The sequence below is a fragment of the Anguilla rostrata genome, chromosome 9 (assembly GCF_018555375.3).
Source record: "Anguilla rostrata isolate EN2019 chromosome 9, ASM1855537v3, whole genome shotgun sequence".
Taxonomy (NCBI): Eukaryota; Metazoa; Chordata; class Actinopteri; order Anguilliformes; family Anguillidae; genus Anguilla; species Anguilla rostrata.
The window spans coordinates 19,697,600-19,724,878 of record NC_057941.1 but is presented as its reverse complement, the minus strand read 5'-3'; the positions used below and the strand labels follow the sequence as shown (position 1 = coordinate 19,724,878).

The window sequence follows — 27,279 nt, the reverse complement described above, 5'->3', positions numbered from 1 at the left end:
TTACAAAACCTATCGAAAAGCATAGCCTACATGCAATGTTTGTTTTTTGAAGCACAGCTTTTCAAAATTCCAGTTTGCTTGACTCATGATGGATAGAATTATTAAACAGGCCTCCATGGGTCATAGAACATCTCTGCTGAGGACACATTGTAAATGATGAATGATCTCTGTTTTAGGATAGACACTGCAATAAATGTTAATAACACAAATGAGCAAACAGGACAACACTAAATGGCCAATCTTTGCTTATAAGCGTTGCTTTAAGGATCATTCTAGTTGGAATCGATCCACATTGCCTGTTGGTTTTGTGCACGGCTTGCAGCTGTGCACGTCTCCTGCTTGGAAGGAAACCATGGTGGGGATATGCTGGGGAACGCACATAGTGACGCCGATGTCATATGGATCAATTACATTGCAAACATTTAGCAGATGCTCTTATCCAGAGCGACTTACACAACTTTTACACATAGCATTTTTCACATTGTATCCATTTATACAGCTGGATATATATATACTGGAGCAATGTAGGTTAAGTACCTTGCTCAAGGGCACAACGGCAGTGTCCTATCCAGGAATCGAACCTATGACCTTTCGGTTACAAGCCCAGTTCCTTACCCACTGTGCTACACTGCCGCCAACAGTTCTGTTGGTGATCAGATAATTTTGTGAGTCTTTTTTTGTTGGTACCAGCTGTAGTTCATAGCTGTATTTTGCCCCCTAGTAGTCTGAAGGAGACCCTTGGTTAATTCCATTGCTCTGCCTATTTGCTTATGCAGGGTGATTCACATTTCACTTGCTAATCTGTTTATACAGCAGCACATTGCTGATGAGATTCAGGTTAAGTACCTTGTTCAAGGGTACAAGAGCAGTGCTCTACTTGGTATTTGAACTTGGAACCCCCTGCATATAAACCTTGCTCCTTACCTACTACTTCAGGTGAGCTCTTCAAAAGAGAATAGCTGAGTTAATAAAAGTATAGCATTAGCTGTATTAATCAAAACAATTAATTTATTGGAGCCTGAAATTGTGGAACCGAATTTTATATATAATCTAGTTAAAAATTGTTATTTTTCTCAAGCCATCTCCCATTTTACTTCAATGATCTTTTGTTTATTGTGATAATAATTATGACAATAAATGTTCATATGTAATTATCCGTAAAAAGAGACTTTTTTCTTATGGGGTAGTGTGAGAATACCTGGAACTAGATTATCAAGGGATTACTTGCCTTCTCTTTTATCTTTAAAAATGTTTTCTTCATGTGTTCCTGTATATCTGTTGATGTCTATCCATGGTGTTTTTCTTTTGCAGTATTTATGGTGTGGTACAGTATTTTTAGTGTCTTACTCATTCCATTTTGTTCAATTCAACTACCTGTTAAAGAGTCAGGGAATATTCTTTTGTTTTCCCATATTGGCTTCAGTGTGTTTTTTTGTTTAAACATTAAAATGTCCAGTGCAATTTCCCCAATATTTTTTGATCATTTTACAGATACTAAGCAAAATAGATTTAATGTATTCATTGACTTCTGGTGGGTTGTAATGAAATTAAAATAAATTTTAAAAAACTTTATACCACAGTACATAGCTGATAGAGAAATACACAATGATCCTTGAATGAAAAGCTCTCTCTCTCTCTCCCCCTCTCACTGTCTCTCTATGCCCTCCCTCACCTCTGTAAAGTAGTGTCAAGGTTAATTTCTCATGCTCAGAAACTGACCTTCAGTTGTCTTGAAGGAACCTGGCTGCAAATACAAGAGGCAGACATGCATATTTCATAGCTCCCATCGCTTGTGGTAACTTGTCTATATTCAGATCTTACACCTTAGTGCTGTTTGATTCAAAGATCTCATCAATTAGTCATTTACTGAAGGAGTGTTCCTGAAGACACCGTGAACAACCTTTCATGCTGTCTGACATATCCACATGTATTCTACCTGGGTATGAGGGTCTAGAATTTGTCTAAATCAAATACCTAACAGTCAATACAATCTTCTCTACTGTACATTATTTTTTATTCAGTCCCTGAGCAATATTTTTATTTTTTTCTATGGCTAATTATCTAGTGATGATGTGTTAGCATAATAAGTGTTATTTATCTTAATTAATCTGTTATATAATAAAGGACAAAACACCATAGAGGTTAGAGTGAGAGAGGCCTTATGATCTGCACTGTCTGTGGAGTTATTGAAGTGACCCATGAAATGCTAGCATATCTCAATATATGGCAGAATGTGAAATTATACTGAGTACATAAAGCGCTTAATCTTTTTAGTTTCAGTAAAAGGGGACTCAGGGGATTTAATTGAAGTCTTGATAATTTTAAAAGGGATTTAAAAGGTTGACCAATGAAGCTATTTTAAGCTGGCAACAGAACAAGAGGGCATCAGTGTAAATTAGTTAGAAGTGAATTTCATTATGACACATTAGGAATCTTTACTACAGTCTTGCCAGCATTTCAGGTGGAGACAGAAGCTTTTGTATGGCACAGAGCTAAACTTGAGTGATTTTTGACTGATGGCTGTTATATACGTGATACAAATTCACATAATAATAATTCAAATCTGGGTTTTCATTTTTCATTTATTTTTTTATTTTTTTAAAACCCTTGGCATGTGTCCTATGAGATTATCATGATGTTACTATGTACTTTGTGTTTTGATAATGATATGTACATATCACAGTTGTCTTTGTTCGAAACAACATAAGGTGTCATTTGAAGTTAGAATGTAAATTGTATTGGGAGGGGGGAAATGTCCCACAAAATATACAGATACCTAGATACCCATCTGTATTGACAACAGTGAAGATTATCTAGCTGCATTTTTAGCGACAACTTGGGCTGCTACTTTCTATTTCAGCTGTGTAAACCCTGATATTTTAACAGAACATACTGTATTTAGGTCTGTCCTTCAACAGCTTATTTCAGACCTTGATGTTAACTTCTGGAAGATTCCAGTCAGGCATTGCATTGAGGAATCACAAAAGAGCCTATATTCACTGAAAGCTTGGCAGATTTTGTACCAGTAAATAAAGGGGTTGAGACTTACCAGGAGTTTCGTTAAATGCCTCCCTGGATGGTACAGCGACAGGATCCCCTCCTAGGATTTCAGCTAACAAGCCTCATAAGCCCTGGTCCTTAACTATTATACTGCACTAATGCACCTACTTCAAGTTCCAATATTCCTGTTGAAAACACAAGAATATGAATCCTCTTTATTGGAATGAGATTTTTATTATATCACAGTTAGATTTATGTAATATATAATAATTCTAAAGGCAGCCTGACATTTAATTCATTTTATTATTATATATGCAATCATCACAGTTAACGTATTGACTGAGAACCGTAACAGAATAAATTGGCCTAACCACATAAAACCCCTCTGGCAAACAGGACTGAAATTGAGTCATTTCCTGTACCACAGCTGTGTCAGATCATGCAAGTAATATGCATTCTAACGTGGAATTTACAACATAAATGAGAAAGAACTGAGCCATCAATTAACAATATATTATGCCTGGTCACGTGCTGTCTGTGCCTTTAACTGTTTTTTCTTTCTTTCTATTTTTTGCTGATTTAAAAAACATCCTGAGATTATTTTGTGTGTCATAGCCTCTTAGGAGGTGGTGTGTTCTGTAATCGTTGGATGTTCATGCAGGTGGGGTTGGCCACCCTCTCGGCTAAGGTGTACGCATGCTATTGGCCCAAAACAAAGACAGTTCACTCATCCAAATTTACAGTCCCTTTTTGGTTACATGCTAATATTTAAATGCTGGGGAAAGTGGTGACATTTACTGAGGCTTTATTATTAGCAGTTTTCAGAAAAAAAAAATCATCAGGAAACAGCGAGGTGCTTTTGCCCTGAAATTAAATCAACTGATCTGAGCATGAAATGACTTATTGCCTGGAACACAGCGTGAACTTTCAAGCTGTGATGGTAATCGTTCAGTCATAAAGCAGCTATTGTACTGTTGTGCGGACACGGCTTTGCTGGTGCTGCCTACTTTTCGAGAAAACTTAATTCTCCAACTGTGAACAGTCTTTCTATGATTGAAAAGTAAGGATCCCGTGTCCAAAATATAACAGTACACATACATATAACTCTTACAGTTAAATTGTGCCTAGCTTTGTGGCAAAATAATTAAATAATTATTTAAATATTATAAAAGGAGTAATAATGAATAAGAATATAACTATAGACAGTTGGGGGAAAAAACAGAAGGTCATTTTTATCAGTGCACCAATTAACCAAGGAAGACCACTGCTAGAACTCTGGTGATAATGGCACCAAGTTACAGTACAAGTTGATTCCTATTTTAATGATGAGATGCTGAGCGACAGAAAGGGTTTCGCTGATTAAACTGAAGCCTAATTGGTTAAGGGAGGCCACAGTCTCCCCCTGATTTTCATGAAAATCTGGAATATGAAATACCTGATGCCTTTTCGCTTGTTCCCTGCCAAAAAAAAAAAAAGTATTTCAGAAAGTTGTAACCATCTGCTATGAGATGTACTGTAGATAAGCTCATCTCAGGGGTGATATGCTGTGAGTCTGTGGGCTTAAGCAACTGATGATGAAGCCACATCTACAAAGCCCAAAGGGAATGTTTGGCCTTTTTGAGAAGGTCTTCTTATCCATAAATTGCCATTTTCAAGTGAAAAAAACACCAGGCCTCCCAAAAGTCTTTTTAAACACATTTCTGTAACGAAACAGAAAAGTGCCGGATTCTGATCTGCAGCAATATGAGCTCTGTTTTTATCTTTTGACGGTGTGAAAACATATTCAAAATAAGGGACCTGCTACCCTGAAATCTCAGCACAGAGGGCGAAGAGTTCCCAGAGGTGATAGAAGTGCTGGAAATGAGCAGGGGGTGAGGGCCACTTTATGATGATTTAATCTCCCTTCTTCCCAGTATAACACTGCCTATCTTGCCCATCCTCCCTCTCTCTCTCTCTCTCTCCATCCCATCCCATCTCGTGGGGGTACGACCACCAGCTCACTCGTGTTTGTTTCTGCTGTTCAGCTGCGTCGCTGGGACCTTACTTAACGACCTTGCCTCATTTACATACACAATCCCTTTAATGATCCGTTAAACTGCAGTTAACAGAGTGTTTACAAAGCGTTCCCTGTTGGGACTGGAGGGGTGGGGTGAGGTGGGGGTGGTGAGTGGGGAGTGGCAAAAACAGCAGTGGATGTTCTCAGGGAGATTGTTAATATTCACAATGCCTTTTAGGTTTAGAAAAGGCAGGGCAAACAGACTTTATTGCAACTTTATTGTGATGTGGAAAATTATTCATTTATGAGATCCAAATAAAAGGATTTTTTACTTTTATGACCATAGCACTATAAGGTTTATATTTTAAAATGCATTTATTGTCTAGTGTTGGATATTAGATTGCATATTATGCGTGTGCGTGCATGCACACATGAACATGTGTGCTACTTATGACATATCCCAATATATCATCCATTTTGTTATATTTATTTATTTAGCTGTAGCTAAATCTCAAGTGAAGTAATATCTAGTGAGACCACTACTGGCCTCCCAGCCCACCAACTGGGATGTAATTTAGAGATCTGCCATTATTTTTCATTATACTATAAATTTGTTATACCCAAGTACCATAAACCTGAGACCATGCTGTTCAGACCAGCTTAGCTTCTTTGTTTGACTGTAGCTGAGCTGAGCAGCATTTGAGCTCATGTGATAATGTACTACAGAGTTATAGTGTTTTATAAGTAAGTGTGTGTCTTAAAGTTTGGAATTTATGTAGTACTAATTACTGCTTTGTGGTGTTACAGTACTGGTGATATGGTACTTATTCTTTCGTGTACCACAAACTCCCCTACAAACCCAAGTAGGAACACTTTTCTCTGCACTCTTGCATTCCTATTTAGTTCTCTGTGGTGCGGAATACCTTCTACTACCGAGTGAATGGGGAATATGTATTAATGTTTATAGCACTCTTTGTCCACAAATACTTTCATAACTTCAGAGGGGGCTTTTAAAGTAATTTCTGGGGAGCTCTGCAGTACTGTACCCAGATGTGTGCATCTGGCACCTGAGGGTGGATTCACTGACGGCCTTGCCAGTCCTGCCTGGCAGAGTCTGTGCTTAAGAGGACAACTGAAGGAGATCGTAATCTCCATGGCAATACTTCACCTCTTTTTAATTTGAGTGGCTTTTTGAAGTCCTTGCCAAAGTACACTGCGGTGTGGGAATAGTTGCAGCTGTCCTCACACCTGAGCTGACAGTGGGTTTACGGTGTCATATTTAACTTCTAATTAATTCAGAAATAAAATCCTCTATAAATATTCATTTTGTCATCATTTAACATCTATACCACTCACAACACCTGTGACCAAGAACAGTTTAATGTAAAAATATCAGCTTAACAGTTGGCTTAATGCTTTTCTGTATTATTTCCCTTATAATTATAAAGAGCCCTATGATCTTTGCTGGCTTGAGCTACCATGTGGTGTCAATTACTGACTTACATGAATGGATCAAAAGTGATTTCATGAGCTCACGGGTGGTTTGTTCTGTTCAGTTTTAGTGCATATGGGGATAGGCCTCATAGTCTGGTACCAGACAATGCAAGTGCCAAAGTACAGACTGTGGGCAGCCATGCAGAACAATGTACATTTGGCTCTTCAGTGTGATAAGAAGTGGTAATTGGCATCACATGCATCAGAAAGAAAGCACATGCTTGTCTGTGCTCTCCTGAATAGTCAGTGGAGGTTGTACTAATAAGCACTGATATATATATATATATATATGATTGTGGAGAAAAAGGTAAAAGAAAAGTAGCATATGGCAACATTATCACTCCTCCCATTTTGAGGTTCATCAATCCTTGCTTTCCATCACCAAATGTCCAGATGAACTTATTTTAGTACCAAAGATTAGAGCAGCTGTACGGAGGACAGCCTCTAAGCTCCTGACTACTTGTCTTTACAGGAGTTTTCTATGCTGCAGTTGGACAACATGGCTGACCAGCGGGTCAACATTGTGGGCTTCTCTGTGTTCAACCACAGCCACCCCTTCTTCCAGGACTTCCTCCTCAGCCTTAACCGCTCTTGGCAGGAGAACTGCGACCATGCCCCCTTCGCTGGGCCACCGGTAAGCACAGGGAGGACATGCCCACACTTGAATCCATTCAAGCATGCAGGTGCACCCCTCAAGATGCAATGTGTTGTTATACAAAGGTCATAACACTATACAATACAGAATATGCAATGAATGGTAATTTCAAGTCTTTAGTTGTACAAAATCATTTATGTGCTCAGTGTTGAACTATTTTGGGCAAAAGCAAAGGTCTTCCATTAGTCCAATCAAGATGGCTATTTACAGAGACTATTTTTACATTATTGCAGCCATAAATTTATAACAGGTAGGCAATGGTACTATCTTAGTGACAGTTACATTTTGCAATCAAAAGTAATTGAATTTCTGTTATGTGGGATGGACCTATCAGCTATAAACCTAATTATGGACATGATATGTGATACCTAATTATAGACATGATATGTGATATTTTCTGACTTAATTACCACTCACTCACAACCTTCTCATGTTTGGCCCTTGTAATTAGAAAAGATACTGAGAGAATCTGTACAAACACCAACCTTTAGATTGAGTAGATTGAGATGAATAAATGACTCATTTGTGCTGTGTATATGGGGAAGAAACTTAATTTTTGTGGGGGGATATTTATCTCAGAATTAAATTTCAAAAACAACATTGCCAGTTTCACAGATTTTCTCCTGTTTGCTCCTGAGCTCAAGAAGGCATAAGGTGTGCTGATACAAGCAGAAGCAATAACAGAAATAACTTGAGGTTAAATGTTAAGAACTTTTGGAAACTGTCATTTCAACACCCAGTGCCTGCAGCTGAAAAAGGCAGAAGAACATTAATCTGGGTCTTGTCCAGAGATCGATGCACACCATCTTTTGAAACCCATTGTTTCCATGACTGTTACTTGCTCCTAATTATCTCTTATCTGTAATTAATCAAGATATATTTTTGGAGTGCGTCTTATGCGCTCCAATTACAGTGAACTATTTGCAGATTCAACCATGAGACAAGCTCAGGTTCAAAGTATTTCTTTGAAACAGTGACTGCTAATGGAAGCTGGCTTATTAAAGGGCGTAGGGCATGTAGGTGTTGGTCGTGTTAAATTTCGGTGATGGCTGAGGGCCATTTCCACTCATTTGCATCAGTGCTGTAGTATTAATACACGGGCCTGCTTGGCCCTTGCCCAGATCCCTCACAGGGCAGCCCATAAAACTGCCTGTTACTGTACACAACATGCTCTCACCTGTTGGGTCACCTGTTGGGTCAATTTAAACTAACCTCAGTTAGTCCAAGACCGAAAGAATCCGCAAAGGACTCCAGCCCCATCAGCAGGGTCACTAAGTGAAGTGAACAGTCCTGTGTTTTGTGTGATCTTCCAGCTGGCCGTAGCAGCAAGTTTGGGGGTGGTGGGGCAAAGGGGGGGGGGGTGCAGAATGGCTTTATTTCAGAGCTTTAATGATGTCCAGAGATGGTAGGAATGCAGGCAGTAGACAACACAATACTAGACATGCACTGCCAAACATACAGTAAAAGTCACACACTCTATAGCTTGTGACACTGACCCATCTTTCTCTCACACACACACACACACAATACAAACACATACACACAAACATGCCAACATATACAATACATTAAATCACATAATTGAACAGATGCACACAAGCTCACATGCACACAGATACAATAGCCCATGCACGCATATACAGACGCACACACACACACACACACTACTCAAACACATACCCTACCTTCAATGACTTCAACATCTGTCCATCAGACCTGTGTTTACCGTTTCCTCTTAGCTTGTGCTAACAATGTACGTTTCATTTTGGCTGTGTTTACTTAGTTCATCGGATACAGTAGCTGTCTGACATTCTGCCTCCATACACCACCATATGGAGCGGCTAGCCCAGGGTTAAAGCAGCTGTGTAACAGTGACCCAAAGAACAATCAGTTTAACTGTTTGTGTTCCAAGGCAAGCGCTGATTAATTATCACTTCGCTCCCCCCCACCCCAGCTGTCCTCGGCGCTGATGTACGATGCAGTACACACAGTGGTGGCGGCCGTCCAGCAGCTCAACCGCAGCCAGAACGTCGGTGCAACACAGCTCTCCTGCAAGTCCTCCAAAATCTGGGAGCACGGCACCAGCCTGATGAACTACCTGAGGATGGTAAGGGGGCAGGGCCTGTCTATCATCAGGGCCATCAATCATCCTGTTGCCTTGGCTGTAGGTCCTGTTTCCCACCCATCTGTCAGCTGACAGATGTGAGGCCTCCCACCCCGCTGTCACTCAGAAACATCAGCTTAGTCGCCGTATTTTTTTTTTGTATCTGAAGTAAATGTTCAAGTATAAATTTTCTAGCCAAGATTTTTTTTTTCTTTCCTGCCATTTGGAAAGTGCAGTTGTTTTCGTAGGCCTGTCTCACCACTGCGAGGCCCTCCCTCTCTTCAGGAGAGCGCACACAAGTACGCTCTCTCACGGGAAGTGCGTGCTTCCGACCGCTGCCTCTCTTCACAGCGCACTCCACCGGCTGAGCTCAGCAGTCGTCGCGTTCTAGGAGCGCGCATCGCGCTCAGCTGATGCGGGCAGTCTGCAGCCGCGCAGTGGACCCGCGGAGTCTCTCTCCTGCAATAAGAAGTGAATGATTCCAGCAGCTATAAAAACCCTTTCTCTAGCACTGTGGTTCTGTCACTCGCAGTACACACTGGAACAGTTAGGTTTTTATACCAGACTGTTAAGTGCTGCACAAAAACTGAACCAGTTTATGAACAGGGTGGGCAATCTTGCAGCCCCACAAGGAATATATTTTATAGACAAGTGAAAATGCTTTACTCCATGAAGGGTAGAAGTAACAAAAAATTCTTGGTAAAAATGGCAGTTGATGTTCAAGTACAAGTGAGTTGATAAATTAACTGTTAACTGATACAAATCAGATGATAAAACTGCAAGTCATTTGATAAAAATCTAAATCATTAGATTAAAACAGGTTTTATTTCATAAGAAAAACTGCTCATTTTTGTCATTCACCACCGCTGTTCTGTCAGTTTGTCGTTTTATGTTAGCACATTTATTGTTTAGTGTGTGTATTAGGCCTCCTGTCAATCAAAAGGCCATGACCGAATTTGATCTTCTGCTCCCGATCACTGATTTCACACAGCCTCCAAGTGGCCAATCAGAATAGTTTCAAACTATTCTTAAACATGGCATTGGCAAGTCAAAACAGGGAACTTTTTGACTAAAAATACGTATGCAACTTTATGCAAGAACGTTGTGCTCAATCATTCTAGTCACAATTTAATAAAATATCAAATTGATTGGCTGCAGTCATTCCTCGCAGATACACAAGCCAGCGCTATTAAAGTGAATCCTAGACAACCAGAGATCATACAGGAGGTGGCAGCTGAGGTCGATGCAGATCATTTTCCTACTGAAGGTTAGCAATGAGGAACAGAAAACGTTCATTTGGTATGACCTTTTGATTGACATGATGGCATCATGCACTCACTAAACAATAAATGCTCAGGCAGTGTGCATGTTAAATACAGAATGAGCATGTTTTTATGAAATCCTGTGCATTTTTTACCCCACTACATTTTTATCATTTAACTGCAAACTTATCATCATTTGCCCTTCATCCATTCCATTTTTATCACATAGTTCTTGTTTCTTCCACCACTCATATTACTCACCATAGACATCTATTTGCTCATATAGAGGGTCTTGCTGCTTTTGTACATGTCATTTTATGGTAGTATCGGAGTCACAAATGGAGGCAGTTGCCGTTGGTATGTTTTCAGAGTACAGTGCCCTGTGTAGTGTGGTTTGAAACATGTGATCTGTGTCTCTCTACTGCATAGGTAGAATTGGATGGTCTAACCGGGCACATCGAATTCAACAGCAAAGGCCAGCGCTCCAACTACGTCCTGAGGATCATGCGGCACAGCAGAGAAGGGCTAAGGCAGGTAAAGTGACATGCTTCTTATTGAGGTGCGGCAGGGTGTGCCGGGGGCAGGGGACGGGGCCTGTGCCCCGGGGCCTGACTGTTCTTAGTGTTCACTGGTGCGTGCAGCAGGGAACAGGTCTCAAGACAAATCCTCTTCCCCTCCTCTTCCTCGCCGTGTCTGGCAGCATCATTCCCAAAGTGTGGAATATTAAAAACCCTGAATTCCATGTCAGGGGGAATAAAAAAAGATAAGTAGTTTTGAAATTGACTCAGGGGGGAAGTGAGGGTTGAATGAAAAGAATTAAAAAGAGGAATATATTTTGGACAGTTGGTATGGCACTTAGATTTTCGGTGGGACACAGTACAGGGAGATACCGATACACAATCCTTCTGTGCTGCACTAGAGGATGGGCAGGGAACAGAGCCAGGTCAGAGGAGCTCGGAGGGAATGGGGGTGATCTTTTATTCATCCGTATGCTCATGAAGTGTGGTCGAGCAGGGGCTCAGGGAAGGGAGAACAGGCGTGAGCGGAGGAATCCTTAAGTCACAGAGAGACTGCTGCTCCGCAGATCTGGAAGCTCTCACTGGTGGTAGAAAGTGTCTGATCGAAACAGGAATTCACCAGCCAACCCACGAAGGAAACCAGGAACGTAGTCTTCCTGATTAATGGTCTCGGCTTGACTCACAGCTCCGTTTGTCCACGCCATTGAGCCCTGCCAAATGTACAAATAAAAGCAGTCAGTGTGTTCTGGGTTCAGTGTGTGAAGTACAATATGTAGCCATGATTTTAAAGGCATACTATGCAGGAGTTTTACCTTGAAAATGTTCTAAAATAAATAAATTGTTAAAGGCGTAACAAAAATAGCTCTATGCACCAGCGTTTGAGTTAAAACCTTGTCTGGGTTGATTTAAATGCCAACGTATTATTCAACACCCAACTTGCACTGAATGCTTTGATTGACATACTCTCTATATTGCGCTACCTAGCCCTATGTAAGCACAAATGAGTTTACTGCAGACCATGAAGCTACCAAACCTGGCTCAGGTGAAAAATATTCTGTTTGCACAAGATGACACTAGCTATTGCACTTGAATTGTCACCAAAATAGGACCCTTAGAGACACTGTAATTATATGGAAGCTCCGCTTTCACACAGTTCTGTTCTACTGGCGTCTAGCTTTGTGGCAGTATTGCAACCATCCTACTGTTGGCCTGAGAGTGGAGTCACAAAGCAATGCACATTAACTTGGTTTCCAGTGCAACCCAAAGTGGTGATTAATTGGATAACAGAACCAGCATGGGACTGTTTCTGTTTCGCCACAATAAGGTTTCCTGAGTCTACCTGGCAGTTTGCTTCATATAATTTGATTGTAATTAACTGGCCATTGAAATTCTCATATAATATGCTTTTGTGTGTGATGTTTGCATCAGTATGAAAAATCACTTAGCAGATCAGGCTAGTATTAAGTCCACTCTAAAAATATAAATAAAGTCTGTTCTTGTTAAATTGCCAGGAATGTTAGCAATTATAATTTTCATTTACGTGATTATTTTGTTTGGGTACATTTAAATTAACTTACGTTTGACCAATTATTGTATTCAATAATAGATCATTTTACTACAAACAGTTAAAAATATATATATGTGTCACAGATGTTTAGCTGTTTTATCCCCTGTAACAGCTTGTAGTGTGCAAATCATGTAGCTCATAAAACAACAATAGCATACATATCAATATATTCAGATGTATTGTAGTTGTTCCAATGACCTTGATATGCACTGTTGTATGTCGTTTTGGATAACAGCATCTGCTAAATAAATGCAATGTAATGTAAAGATTCATTTGAATGTGTGGGTTCAAAAAGACCACATTATTGTGTATTTGCTCCTTACATTAATTATAGCTGTCGCTATGGTATTTGACAGTGACCACCAGACACACACTTTGTCAAACCTGTGTGACAACACGAGTGCCCTGCTATATTTCCTGATTACTGTGGAGCGGAGGGGGATCAGCCATCAGTCAAATTCTGAAGCAGGTTTTCACTGTCAGGCCACAGCGTGTTACCTTGGGCTGTTTCTCCAGTTGTATTTTTGATGTGTTTAATAATTGTCACTCTCTGGTAGGTGTAATCAAGAGCATGTTATCTTAATCAGGGTGGGTGGGGGAGGGGGGGGGGTGGGACCTGTGAAATTACATATGAGTCAAAAGAGGCAGAAGAACACTGCCTGCCTCAGTGTGAAAGCTGGTATTTAATTTCTTTTTTTTTAATCTGTACTTTTCTTTTAAATAACTGAGTTCTCTTCTGAGGTTGGAAGCAATGCAGCTGTTTCATATCACATTTTGACACTCTGAAGGATGGTTTTGAAAGAACTGGACTGAAAGACTTGTATGGCCTTGAAGTTTTAAAAAAAAAAATTCTATTGCATTCGCATGCCTAACAAAATGACCCTAAATGCCTGTCTTCAGCTCTTGTTGGATGACCCTTTATGTTACAAATGACTCATATAGCTGAATATCTAGGTCTGATATAATGGAACTTTATTGGTTTGGGCTTAAAATGAAGAAAGACTTTGGGGATATAAAGCTTAAGTTTATTTTGCATAAGAGCTTGGTATGTTAAATGCACTAAATTGGAGGGGGAGGAGAGAATGAAAATCCCTCACTATACATCAGGCTGATTAATTGAGTCAGATAATGGGTGGGATCTTAAAGGAGCTTTGCTAATGGCCCATTTACCTGTCTGTCAAGTGAGCACTATACCCTCTGTGCCAGCATGTTTATGGTATCCCACTGAAGGCTTCTGAGTGGGAGAAGCCTGATGCTGCTTCCAGAAGCTCCTGTCTACAGTGCACTCTTTGCATTTTAACACCCCACAGAATGCCACATTAACCCCCTCTGATCGGGCAGACAGGTAGCCACAACGCAGCCATACTTTCGACTCGCTTGATTGAATTTTAACGCATTCGATGTTTTAGACGTCTGTGGTTGAACTGGTGGCTGTAGCTGTTATGGATACCGTATTTGTTGTTACGGTTGAGCATACAGTTTTGATGTCTGTACTTGAAGTGGCAGTTATGGATACAGCATTTCGGGTTACGATGGCTATGGCGGCTATGGCTATGGTGGTGGCTATGGCTGCAGTGTTTGCAGTTATGGATGCAGGTGCAGATGTGCTTGCGTCAGTGTTGGCTTCTTGTGTGTGTTTCTCAGATTTCAGTGGCTGATTGGGGTGATTCCATTTATCTGATCTAATTGCTATTGGATGAGAGGGGAGAGACCTGTGTTTATTTGTGTGCCTCTCACCCACTGGGTGTCAGTGGGCTCCACAGTTGGAGTCAACAGCAGACCGCTCTGGAGAGTGCCAATGTCTAATTAAGCCTCATAATGGAGGCAGTTAATCAAAGCCTTGGATTACACCAGCTGCCTTAGACCCTCCAGGAGGAGGGGCAAGCGAGTGTGTGTGTGTGTGTGTGTGTGTGTGTGTGTGTGTGTGCGCGTGCGTGCGTGTGCTTACATGCATCTGTGTTTCTGTTCATGATTTGACTGTGTATGTCTGCTTGTGTGGGTATCTGTCCATATGAGTGCATGTTTGATCCTGTGTATGTTTCTGTGCTTTCATGTGGGTATATGTGCATGTGTTGTGTTCTAGTGAGAAACTTCCTATGTTGTCATCTTCCTGCAGAGCAGAGATCCCCCAGAAGACTGTGCTTTTTGTTTTGACTGTACGCCTAATTTGCATATAAATTAATGGCAGATTTACCTCAGACAGCCCCATGCTAATAATGTGGCTCTGTCCATGTGGATCAGTTCAGCACAGGATCTGTAAGATTTCTGTACGGGGTTAAGAGGAGTCATAGTGAGGGCTTGGTAATAACACCCGCCACCCACCACATCTGGGTAGAATTCTGCAGTGGCTTGTAACTCTGTTACTCTTACTAGCCACTTTGGCGGGTGATTTTTTGGTAGCATTTTTTAGGAAAAAAAACATTGTAGTTTACAAAAGGCATTTGAAATAATGACCTCCATTCAAGCTGATAGTGCATGATACTACAACTCTCATAAACATTGGGTGCACTCTTTCTGCTCATCCCATTGGTCCATCCACTTCGCCCTCTCGTCTCTTGCTTCCTCAGTCAAGCTGAGAGTAGCCTATGCTCGATAAGAGGGTGAACTCTACTTTCTCTCTCTCTCCGTCCCTCATGCACATACAGTTTACTCCAACGGTTTCTGTTCAAATAAAAGGCTCTGTCCAAACAAACGTTGGTACATTATCTAATTGCCTGTTTTTAATACTTTGAGGGGGGGGGGAGACCACTAGCCACAGTGGCTGGTGAGCCAAAAAGTTAATATCAAGCCCTGCTTGTAGCTTCTGGTCCTTGTGGCTGGTTGGCAGTTAGTACTCAACTAAAGCTAAAAATAGTGGGTGGGTAGAGATTTTACTTTTAATTGGCGGCAATCCCAATCTTGTCTTTGATTATTCTGCAGAATATGAAATGTTCCACTTCAAGGACGACCTACTCTGTCGATTTTATTTCTTTATTGAATCTCATAATAAGCTCTGGAAAAGATTGAGACCACATCAAATTTTCAGTTTCAAAGTTTATGGATATGTGTTCTCATATTCTTTGAACTATTGACCACTTTTGATCTTAATTCCAAGCAGAAAGAACATCACTAAGAAACTATGTTTGTTGAAAATTACATCTGGTCAAAATGCTAAAAATATGCAGTGTTGATGTACATCGAGTAATTCAAACTAGTTTATACCCAAAAATAAATTAAAATAAAAATGTCTTCACTTAGGAAGAGTTCAACAATCAGTATTTGGTGGAATAACCCTGACTCTTAATCAAAATATACGGGGTGGTTTCTTAATTTTTCCCAGAGCTGTATTTGGCTGACCTGTGATCTCTTTGTTGTAATCAAAATAATTTTAATGAGAAGGCACATCAAAGGTAGACACAGTTACACCGTGAGCTATGGGTGGTTTCTGGAAATTGGTAGGGAAAGTCTGACTCTTGATCTTTGTCAGATTTAAAGGGGAGTCCAGGTGTGTCTGGCATTCACCACTGGTCGCGACTGGTCCTTCAGAGTGCGACTCTGATTGGATTTCAGTCCTGAACAGGAAAAGGCACAGGATCATGTCATTTGCTGTGTTTCCTCCCTCTTCCCCTCACTCTGTCCCTTTCTGTTCCTCTTGTTCTCCCTTTTCGTTGTGCACATAGCATCCTGAAAGCAAACAAACTTTAATAATTAAAGAAAGTTTTGTAATAAAAATGCCACAGGATTGTGAGAATTATGAAAAATAACAGTGTTGAGAGTGGATCCCAAATCTCAGTATTCTTATTCTAATAACAGGGTACTAACACAATGCCTTAATATATATTTTGCCAAGAGGTGTAGCACATAAGTTGTTTTCCATAAAAGAAGCAATCACTTAGGGGCTCTTTCACCTGTTCTGCTCTATAAGAATCCCTGAATAGGGTCTGCTGTTTCCATAAAACTCAGCTCAACATCATTGCATCCCACTTCCTTCTTCAGGTCATTTCAGGGAACTGGTTGTAAAGTTACTCTCATTTTTTTCTTAGGCTGTAATTATATTTGTACTTGCATGTTGTGTTTATTTTCTGCCTGGAGTGCCCCTCTGTCCAAAAAAAGTAACATTCTCTAGTGCTTGAGCATTCTGTTTGCTGCAAGATCCTATGGAATACCTCGCCCAACATGCCCTATACCACTACACCCAACCCCCATCCACTCACCTCCACCACCCGCCTCCCCCCAGTTGGTTCAAAATGCTTCATGCAGTCTGGGTTACATTCTTCTTCCTGAAAGACATTATCACATAAACCCAGGGTAGCTTGGCAGGATACCCTTGTGTCAGACTGAAATAAGCTCCTTTAGAGCCATGCAGAAAGACCCATTCCTTTCTCTGGTAATCTCCCTGACTCGCCACAAGCAGACACCTTGGAGAGGAAGCTGAGGTCAGGAGACACAGTAAACCCTGATTGAGCATGCCCCACCTGCAATAAAATACGTGGTTCTCAGATTAGACTATTTGGCCACCAGAAAAACTCACCGTTAAAAAAAAAATAGATGTGGAAGTCGTCATCAGATTCAATGGACTGCCAAAAGCTAGCAAGGCTGTCTGTGTGCTTGTATGCGCATTTATGTGCTTTTGTGTGTGTGTGTCTGTGTGCATGTGTGTTGTTTAGCCTTCTAATTCATTTCCTGCTCATCTGGCTTGTTTTCAGTGTTCCGTGTGCTGTGAATATCACAGTCACATGACTGTGGAGTATTTCTCTTGCATGCTTTTGGGAGTATGTAAAATTTAGTCTTCTGCAGCATGGAAGGCAGAAGAGAAGCCATCCTCTGCATCCAGTCAGCAGGTGACACATGGTGTTATTGTCATTGGATTTCACACTTTTTTTTTTTTTTGGAAGATGCCTGGCAACTAATCTAACACTTTTCAAGATGAGTCTGGGGATGATGGAAAGTAAATTAATTAAGTGTTACAGATGTTTCTCCTCCGCAATGCATCTGTGGTTTGCATTGCTTGCAGAAGCACGTGTCATTGCATGGTGTGTGCAGATCAGCTCCTCTGGGGTTTTCCCCTGTCCCCATCTGCTCTAACTGTATTAGACAGAAAACTGAAAGGTGAGCAAATGAATAATGAACTACATTTGATTATTTTGTGATGACATCATGGTTTCTGCCTTATATTGTGCTTTCTGACATTGAAATAAGGCTCCTCTAGCAAGTTAGAAGTAGCTGACAACAGTAGCAAGTCCAAAGTCATAACATATTCAAGTCAATTTTATATACAGTTAAATGCAAAATCATTTGGACAGTGACACAATTTTTGTTGTTTTGGTTCTGTACTCCAGCACGTAGGAAAAAAAAAAAAAAAACTATGGATATGATGTTAAAGTGCTGACTCAGCTTTAATTTCAGGGCATTTACATGCATATCAGGCGTTTTGTGTAGGATGGGATACATATCCCCCCCCCCCCCCCCCATTTTAGGGGAGCAAATATAATTGGACAATTGGCTCTAAGGTGTTTGTCCGGCAGCTGTGTGCCTTTGCTTCATTAATTCATGCACAATAAAGCAATCAAAAGGTCTAGAGTTAATTTGAGGCGTGGAATTTGCATTTGGAGTCTGTTGTCTCTCAACATGAGGACCAAATAAGTGTCAATGCCAGTAAAGCAGACCATCATGAGGCTGAAAAATCGAAATAAATTGATGAGTTTCAGGTCATGTTCAGAATGGAAGGAAAATTTGAGCAGAAGTGTTATGCCAAATTTTTTCCACTACTGGGGCCTCACACTACAGCTTTAGCTTCATGTATTTAGAAAAGTTCTCCTGTGAAATACATTTTTCTTAAGAAATGTTTTCAAACACAGCCATCAGTAGCTAAACACATGTATTTCCTTGAAATAATTATATTTAGATCATTTTCATCCATTTTAATATAAAATTACAAATTTGAAACATTAACATCAGTAAACGTTCTAGGTTTATTCATCTCAACCTTTGGGAACAATGGAATCATGATTTCTAGCAAGTATGAAGTCACTCAATTCATAAAATATGTCTGGTTTGATTTGAAGAGGGAAGTCCACAAGCAGACGCTGAAAGGACTCTGTATGGCTCCCTCAATATATTCCCCAGTCTTATATCTTGCAATTATGCTGCCAAAATGCACTCTTTAGCCCAATTTGCACGGGACTATTTTTACCCCGGAAGATCCGTTATTGTCATTTTTAGGCATTATGTTAGTAATGGCAGCAGAGCATTAGGGATGAAAGAATCCCTGCTCTTTCACCTCTGCCACTGAAATGTCTTGCCAAACGTTCGGAGATAGCCTGAATCTCAACACCGCCAACCGGAACCAAACACACAAATGCATCTGTGTACCACTTGTACGGCGAGGTCTAATTGTTCAGAAGCTTCTAATTCCACCACTGACTATCCCGGGGGCAGCACATATTTTCTCCCCTCTTTAGTTTTTGGCTAAAGTCGCACACAGATTCTGAGCACTTGTCTCCTGTGCGGCAGCTGGAACACAACTGAACTGATGCTGGTTGGTTAAACGGGGGGGTGTTAACCGAGGCTTTTCGTTACTGTCCTATAGATAGCAGGTATGTGATTTTCTTCCCCCTGCTTTTCAGCTGTCCACTGAAGTGGTGGAAAGAAAATGCTCATTTATTCAATGCTTGCCCCTCTGGCAAAAGTGTATCCTCGCAGTTCCAGCTACTTCAGTCCCAATTAACTGAGTGTGTTTTTTCATCTGCAGAGAATTGTGAATTCTCAGAGATCTCAGCTGCTGCCTGAAAATGTTGTCATGCTGATTTTCTTGGGGGGATAAAGCATGTCCTTATCCTAGGTTGGAAGTAGAAAATCATTCTCTAGTCATTGGAGCGTTTTTTTTTTGTTTGTTTTTTTTTTTAACTGAGTTTTGTGGCCACTGGCCAACTAAGAGAATATTAGTCTGACCAACTTCAGACTTTTGCACTTTAATGAGGATATTTCAGACATTTTATTTTCATTTTATTGCAATTTAGTTTTATTTAGACAATGCATATATTTTTTAAAGGTCATTTGTTTTTTTCATTTAAGAGATTCTATTTGCATTTGCACTGAAAAAAGAAATGGTTTAAGTTAGAAACATAGTTTTTGTATGCTTTATGACTCAGAAATAAAGGAATCTTGTGAGTCATAATTTTTTTCCATTGGAACTTTGTTAAAAATATTGTGAGTCTATCCATTCGTGAACCCTGTATTGTGTATTGTACTGAATCGTGAGCTGACTGTATCATTCCTATTAATCAAACACCATTGGAACACAGTGGGAACGCTCTTTAAAACACTCTTGTCCACTACCTGTTTTTAGGCAGTGCATATTGACATATTTGAATTTATGTACCTTGTTTATATTCATATTTTTTTATGATTTTGTGCCTTAATGTTTCTCGTGGACTTTTTAAAGGCATTACACCGAGTTTCAGCTAACCTGAGCTGATTGTGACCAGTCTGTGGGAGAGAATGAATCTCTGGCGGCTGAGACAGCTGGAATCATTGCAGACACAGGGGGTATTGTTGGGGTAACCTGCATGGATCTGAGGGAGAATAGGACTGTCACTGCCTTCAATTTTAATGCCCCACCACCTGACCTCCAGACTCAATTAAGGTTACATTACCCAGGGACTTTATCTTCTGCAAAGGTCTTTTCAAAACTAATGAGTTGCTTTAAGCAATTCTAGATGGCCGTGCGCGCAGAATGAGAACAGCCCTCATCAAAGATCAGCACAAAACGGTTCAAATTTGATTCGGTGGATGATACGAGCTCACAGCCACTGTATGTGCCATATGTGAAAATACTCAGAACCCTTTTCATTCTCTGGCTTTCAGCTTTTAGAGCCGTACAGCAGTCTGTGTGGAATCATATTGTGTCATACTGCTGTCTCCATCCTGGCCGGAGAGTGAGAATGCCTTGTGATGTATAAGACAGCTTTATAAACACAGGGAGCTGGTTTCAGTTTGCTATGATCTGCAGCATATACTAACTGTAAGAATAAGGCAAATCCCACAGGCAGGAAAAGTAATTTCATGAATTTAAATATTGTCATGTTTTTCTACATGTCAAAATTTTTGGGATTTTGGGTTTTTTTTTTTTTAAATCAAGAATCTGTCTTTTAACATTAGGACCAAAGATGTGCCATTGGCAGTAAAGCAGACCACCATGAGGCTGAAAAGTCGGAATAAATTGATTAGAGACATAGCCAAAACATTGGGTGTGTCAAAAGCAAGGGCTTGATACATTGTATGAAGGAAAAATGCATTGGTGAGATCAGCAGTAGCAGAGACCTTGAGGCTGACAGATCAAAATAAATTAATCAGAGACAGTCAAAATGTTGGGAATATCAATATCAACTGTTTGACACATTGTTAGAAGGCAAGCACGCACTGTTGAGTTCAGCAATAGCAAACAACCTGGTAGACCATGGAAGAGCACTGTAGTGGAAGACCGAAGAAAACCCCCTTTCCAGCTGTTGCACAGATCGAGAACACTCCAGAATGTAGGCATAGATGTGTCAAAGACTACCATAAAGAGAAGACTACATCAGCATAACCTCAGATGGTTCACTGCAAGATGTGAACCGCTGGTAAACTTCAAGAACAGAACAGCCAGGTTAGAGTTTGATAAAAAAAAAATTTTTTTTTTATTTAAGTACATTAAAAAGAAAAATGAACAAGGAAAGTGTGAAGAAGAGGGTTTGGGGGATCCAAAGCACCCCGACCTCACCTGTGAAGCATTAGTGTTATGGTTTGGCATGTATGGCTGCCACTGGAAGTGGTTGACTTATCTTTATTGATGATGTGACTGCTAACAGCTGCAACAGAATGAATTCTGAAGTGTACAGAAACATCTTATTTGCTCAGATCCAAACAAGTGCTTCAAAACGCATTGGATAGTGCTTCACCTTGCTGCAGAACAATGACCCCAAACTGTTAAAGCAAGCTAGCAGTTTTTCAAGGCCAAAAAATGGAAGATTTTGGCTAAGTCAGTCACCCGACCTGAACCCAATTGAACCTGCCTTTCATTTGCTGAAGACAAGACTGATGGGAAAAATCCCTGAAATCAAACTGGAATGGAAAAATACTGAGGTACAGGCCAGGTTAAGTATCACCAAGGAAGAGACCTACCACCTGGTGATGTCTATGGCTTGTAGACTTCAGCTAGTCATCAAAGGCCAGGGACCTGATTACTTTTCAGCCCCCAGAAATGCACTTTAACCCACTTAATGTTCATGGTTTAATTTAAAATCTAATGTTCTGGATTACAGACAACAAAAATTGTGTCACCGCCAAAAAACTTACTGGCTGCATTATATATAATTTGCAGGGCCCACAGCTGGAGAGGGCCCACAAAAATGTAATGTTTTATTAAAAAAGGGCAGTATTCTTTCAGGAGGCCCAGAATCCCTAAATATGCCCATGATATATATTGTGCATATATACAATATATTTAATATTGTGTTTTTAGATTAAATTTTATTGAAAGAAAATTTCATGTTCTGTGCTCATGCAAGTACTACTACTGTACAGCCTCTTGGAGAAGATTTAAAGGTCAAAAGAGTAATTTAAAATTGATATTTATAATTCATTTTATGTTCTGACATTATCTACATAAAATATATTCAAAAAAAACTATTCATGAATTTGGCAGTAGAAAATGGACTCATTAATAATGCACCAAGAATTTTATATTGTTAAATTAATTGGACTTTTTGTTAACAATGGGGCTCATCTACTGTGATTGACCAGTTTCTCCATTGAGGCCCAGTGCTTGTTAAAACCAGAAAACATTTTCCAAAGAGACACCATGACTAATGTCAAGGAAAAACAAAAGAGAGCTATGCTTTGTTATGAGCAGTCTGTAGATACAATTTCAGTCACCAGCAAAGGTCATCAATTGTAAGAAAGCAAACCGTCCTGACCTTTTTAAATACTGCCCTTTCACTGGCTTATACAGCCATTTCACCTGAAGCACATAACAAGCACAACAGCGTCTCTCAATTTAGTTCGGCTAGACGAGAAATTCGCTATGCTTTTCATACATTTAATATGACAGATTTGACACCCACAGCCAGGGCAGCAAACATTTAATTTAGTGTGCACTTGTAATGTAAGGGATGTTCACTGCAGCTATATATGTTAAATCACGAGCTCAAGGGCAGAAGTCATTGGCATAATTAGCATGTGCACCCACAACATTTCTCGTTACGAGTCCAGATCATGGGCCTGTACACCACACTGTTGCCTGCTGAGATAAAACCCTCTTTTCGAATCTTATTATTGATTGCGTAAGACTCAAAACAAGATAGAAAAAGGTACATGGCAGGAACTGTAAATAATCAGTGTTCTGTTTTGCAGAAGGGGAGTCAGTTCACACAACAAGATGTATGTCCAAAGTCCCGAGTCAGAATGGTGTTCACTGTGTGAACTAAACTGTGTTCTTGGCTAGAAATAGCTGTACAAAATAAGTATTGTATCTTATTGAACCTGTGTTTTGTAGTTGACCATGACCATGAAATGCACTTTTTGTATATCCCTTTGGATAAAAGCGTCTGCCAAATTAAAAAAAAAATGTAATGAGTCATTACCTCTCATGAGACAGCAGTGTCACAGAAGCAAAGCATGCCATGTACAGGCTGTTCCCTATGCTGAGTGTGTTATGTTGGACCCCCAGGGAGTCTGTTTCTACCAGAGACAACCCTCCGTGAGTGAAAGTGTTTGAAGGTACAAACATGGCAGCCAGTGAGGTCATTTGCTACAACAGTAGGTGGGGCCCTATGTTGAAGAGGTCCCAGGTTCCAGCCTGGGTAATGCCATGAGTCGCTTATGAGCCTGCAGCAATGGGCTTTATCACACTGGGCGTGTGATGACTATGTTTTGCAGGGTTCCTCAGGATACCTCTGTATTTTTTCCTTCCACCAATATGCCAACCACTCATAGGCTACCAGTTGGCATCAGTTTTGTCAAAGTGTCTCAACTTTGTTACTTGAACACACTTGGAGTTTGTGCACTGTTTGCACACAATTCCTGCACTAATTTGCACAACTTGCATCATCAGTTTCATGAAGGAAGCAGTATAGTTCAATGGTTATGGATTTTGACTTGTAACTCAGAGATCACAGATTTGAGTCCTAGGTAGGGAGAGCAAATGCTAACTTATATACTGTAGTTATACTATATAACTACAGTATATAAGTCACTCATAAGAGCATATGCTAAATGCCATAAGAGTATAAACATAAGAGCATATGATAAATGCAGAACTGTTAATTTGCCACTGGTAACCGCTCAGAACTTGGCATGAAGCTGGGAGGAACAAATGTTGCTGTAACCACAGCAACCCTGGCCTACCTTAACCTATTATAACCATGGCAAGATCCTGGTCATAGTCAGCTCAATATATGCAGTTTCCACTGAGATTCCAGTCCACACTATATTTAAAGCCACAGTGGCCATTTATGAATGGTGCATTACCCACGTGGGGGTGTGGCAGATAATTATGAGGAAGCGAACAGGAAACTGGCATGATATTAAAAATATGAACATCCATATGGATTATTGAAGAACAGTGGTTGCTTATTACACATAATTGTCTGTAATTTGCTGTTTATGGGGGCAATTCAGTCAACTGCTCCATTTACTTCACCTCTCAATTATCAGATCTGCTGCCTGAGAATGTCTTTAGATAGCGTGTGGAACATGAAAAGCAGTACATGAATACTCAGTAGCACTTTTAGGGCATTTTAAAAAGAGTTAATGGTTTCAGGCCAATAATATGAGCACCTTGTGACACAGGATGCACTTGTCTCACTTCACTTGTGGATCATATGCTTGTAATTGTGAACATGTGAATAACAGTTTGTGAACTTAGATATTGGGTTTTGAATGCTTATATGGCTTCAATTTGATGCTAACACTATTGAATATATTTTCATTATAATGCAATAGGAGCTTAAGCATACGTAGAGTGGTTCAAAATTTCATTCATCTTTTTTCACAGCGTGGGAAGCAATGGCACAGAGGCAGTGGTTTTGCTAAATCTACTTGCTGGCTCTTACTGCTGTCTGTGGAAATAACACGTGCGGTCAGAGCCGTGCGATTGGTCAAAGATCAGAGCTGTCACCGCTGAAGCTGAGTGAACTTTTGCCACTCTCTGCGTGCCGTTTGTTGCTGGGGCACCACATTTGCATGTTGTTTTAACTACACCTGCAGCAGAGCCCTCATAGGATGCAACGACTTCCGTTGATTTTGCAGTTATACTCTGAACAGCCCCATAGCACTGGTGGGCGTGAAGGAAAGTAGTTTGTGTTGGCTGAAACAAGCACCCGTCCTCCCTGTGGGGGAGGCTTACGCTTCTAGCCTAATCGAGTTCCTTCAGAGCCTGTAGCACTGTGAGATCACTCTTCTTTTTCTCCCTCCATCTCTCTCATGTTTTTCCTGTGTTTTTCTTCTGCAAATCTGGGCTGAGCAGATGCACCCCTGAGAATGGCATGGATAGTTTTTCATTTAGCAGATGAAATTCTGTGGGGTTTTTAGTTGTTTTTGGTATTTATATTTTTTGAGAGTTTGCACTGATGAAGCCAGTAACAGCATATGTGGAGAGAGAAACTGGGAGTGTGTGTGCGTGTGTGCGTGCATGTGTGCCTGTGTGCGTGAGTGCGTGAGTGCGTGCGTGCGTGTGTGCGTGTGACAGAGAGAGAGAGAGAGACAGACAGAGATAGAGATAGAAAGCACTGGTGCTGGCTTAGGGAAGGGAAGGATGTGGCAGACGACATGGAATGCAAGATGTTTGATGGTATTCTCAGAAGAGCAGTTTGATTCCGGTGTAATTTTGTAATTTTTTTTTTTTTACTGTATCAGGAGGGTATTCTCAAAAGGAAGGTAAATGACTTTCAAAAGGAGCTCTTGATTAATTACAGCATATTGTAATTCCTCATGGATTTGTGCTTTTTAGACCGGAAACAAATAATACAACAAGCTCACAGGCAAAATAAGCTCTAAAGCTTCCACTGACTCGCACCTAACTGTGGGGAGAAATGAGACAGGAGATGCAACTCAAGCACTTGATAAGCTCACGTCTTTTGTACAGAACATGCTTCTAATATTAACTTTATGTTGCATTTTAGCAATTTTAAGGATTTCCTTTGTAGGGTAGGTAAAAAAAAAAAACAGCGTCCAGTTCCTTGCTTTGCTAACCTCAGACCACGGGACCAGAGTGAAGCAGGTAGCAGAGAATCTCATGATACTAAAATTGTTTTTAACACGCTAATTTCTGCATAACTATGGGATGTGTAATGTGCCCGTTTATGCACATCTTTTTTCAGAGAGTGGGGCTGGGGGGAGATTGGCTCTCTCTTCCAGAAATATTTTTGCTGTACCTGTCAAGGCTGGCTCAGGCTGTTCATCCTCTTTTTCTGGGTTCATATGTGGATCATTTCCCCCTCACCTATGCTGAGCAGACATCCTCTTTTTCAACATTTCTTCTTTTCTTCTTTTTTTGGGATCGAAAATACAGTATCTTTCCAGGGGGGATTTCTAAATTGTCCGGTTTGGTTTTGCTCATACCATACACCATATATAAACAAATGGCCTACTGTGTTTATAACACTCGCCTGCCCCTGTCCACTTTTTTAAAATCCAATATGTGGTCGCCCTCACCTTTCTCAGAATCTTGACATAATCCTTTTTTGAAATATTCATAAACGCTAGGTGCCATGTGTAGACTGCATAATTGTATTTACAATTTGAATTGTCCATCCTTGTCTGCTGTTATAACTGCTAACTGCATGGAAGCAAGACCTTAATATGGCACTCTAAGATGACTTATGGGATTCAATATTTCATTGGGTTCATTTGTTCTTCCCTCTGCATCCATCATGTTTTTATTCAGGTTTTCACTGCAATACTGTAGCAACACCTGTGTGTGGATATTTCTAACAGATTGTTTAGCTTATTGGATTGTACATTAATCCCAAAAGTATTCGGTGACTGGTATTTGCAGTTCAAAGCATCTTCAAGTGTGTGTCTGCACACACAAAATACTTCAAATAATATGTGCCTCAAAGCGTATTCCCAACACACCCCTGTCCCACCTCTTCAATCTTCAAAGTTGCCTCAGTTTTATATAAATTTGACTCCTGCAGCAATGGGGGGGGAAAATCATCAGAAAAATGTCATATTCTCCCTGAATGAGTAATTGACGGGTGATCCTAAATATACAGTAAATACAATTTTGCAGGATTTCTGAGAAAGGTCAGAACTGCTGACTTCACACTTTGGGCTCTATTTTTCGACCGGTGCATGGCGTGTTGATATTTCCATCATGAATTTTGACGCGGCTGAGCCATTCTGTAATTTTGTGACTCACCGAGCACCAGAGTAGGAGGAGAACCACTGCTGGGGATGTGTTAGTCAAAATTGGGCAGCACATAGCAGTTTTAGTGTAATTTAGAGTTAAATTTTCAGTAGAGTGTAAAAGAAGTGTATTTAAAACAGGATGAAATCACAACTCATCCAGTCCCACTCAGTTAAGTTAAACCATGGCATTGTTATGATCTAATAATAGTTTCCTGCATTTTTTTTTCCATTCATTTGACCAACACTGAGTCATCTTCCTGCTGTGAATGGGATGACTGGCATTGTGTGAACTTGGTTTTTAAAAATATATATA

General features: G+C 40.3%; 1 protein-coding gene across 2 annotated transcripts in view; it reads left to right on the top strand.

Moving 5' to 3' along the window:
* The window catches only part of LOC135263214 (glutamate receptor ionotropic, kainate 4-like), a 308,654-nt gene that overhangs the window by 241,073 nt on the left and 40,302 nt on the right, over positions 1-27,279 (top strand). For both annotated transcript variants that reach the window (XM_064350945.1, XM_064350944.1), the window contains exons 9-11: positions 6,963-7,124; positions 9,100-9,252; positions 10,941-11,045. In XM_064350945.1, the coding sequence (XP_064207015.1) occupies positions 6,963-7,124; positions 9,100-9,252; positions 10,941-11,045 (420 nt within the window). The remainder of the gene's footprint in view (positions 1-6,962; positions 7,125-9,099; positions 9,253-10,940; positions 11,046-27,279) is intronic.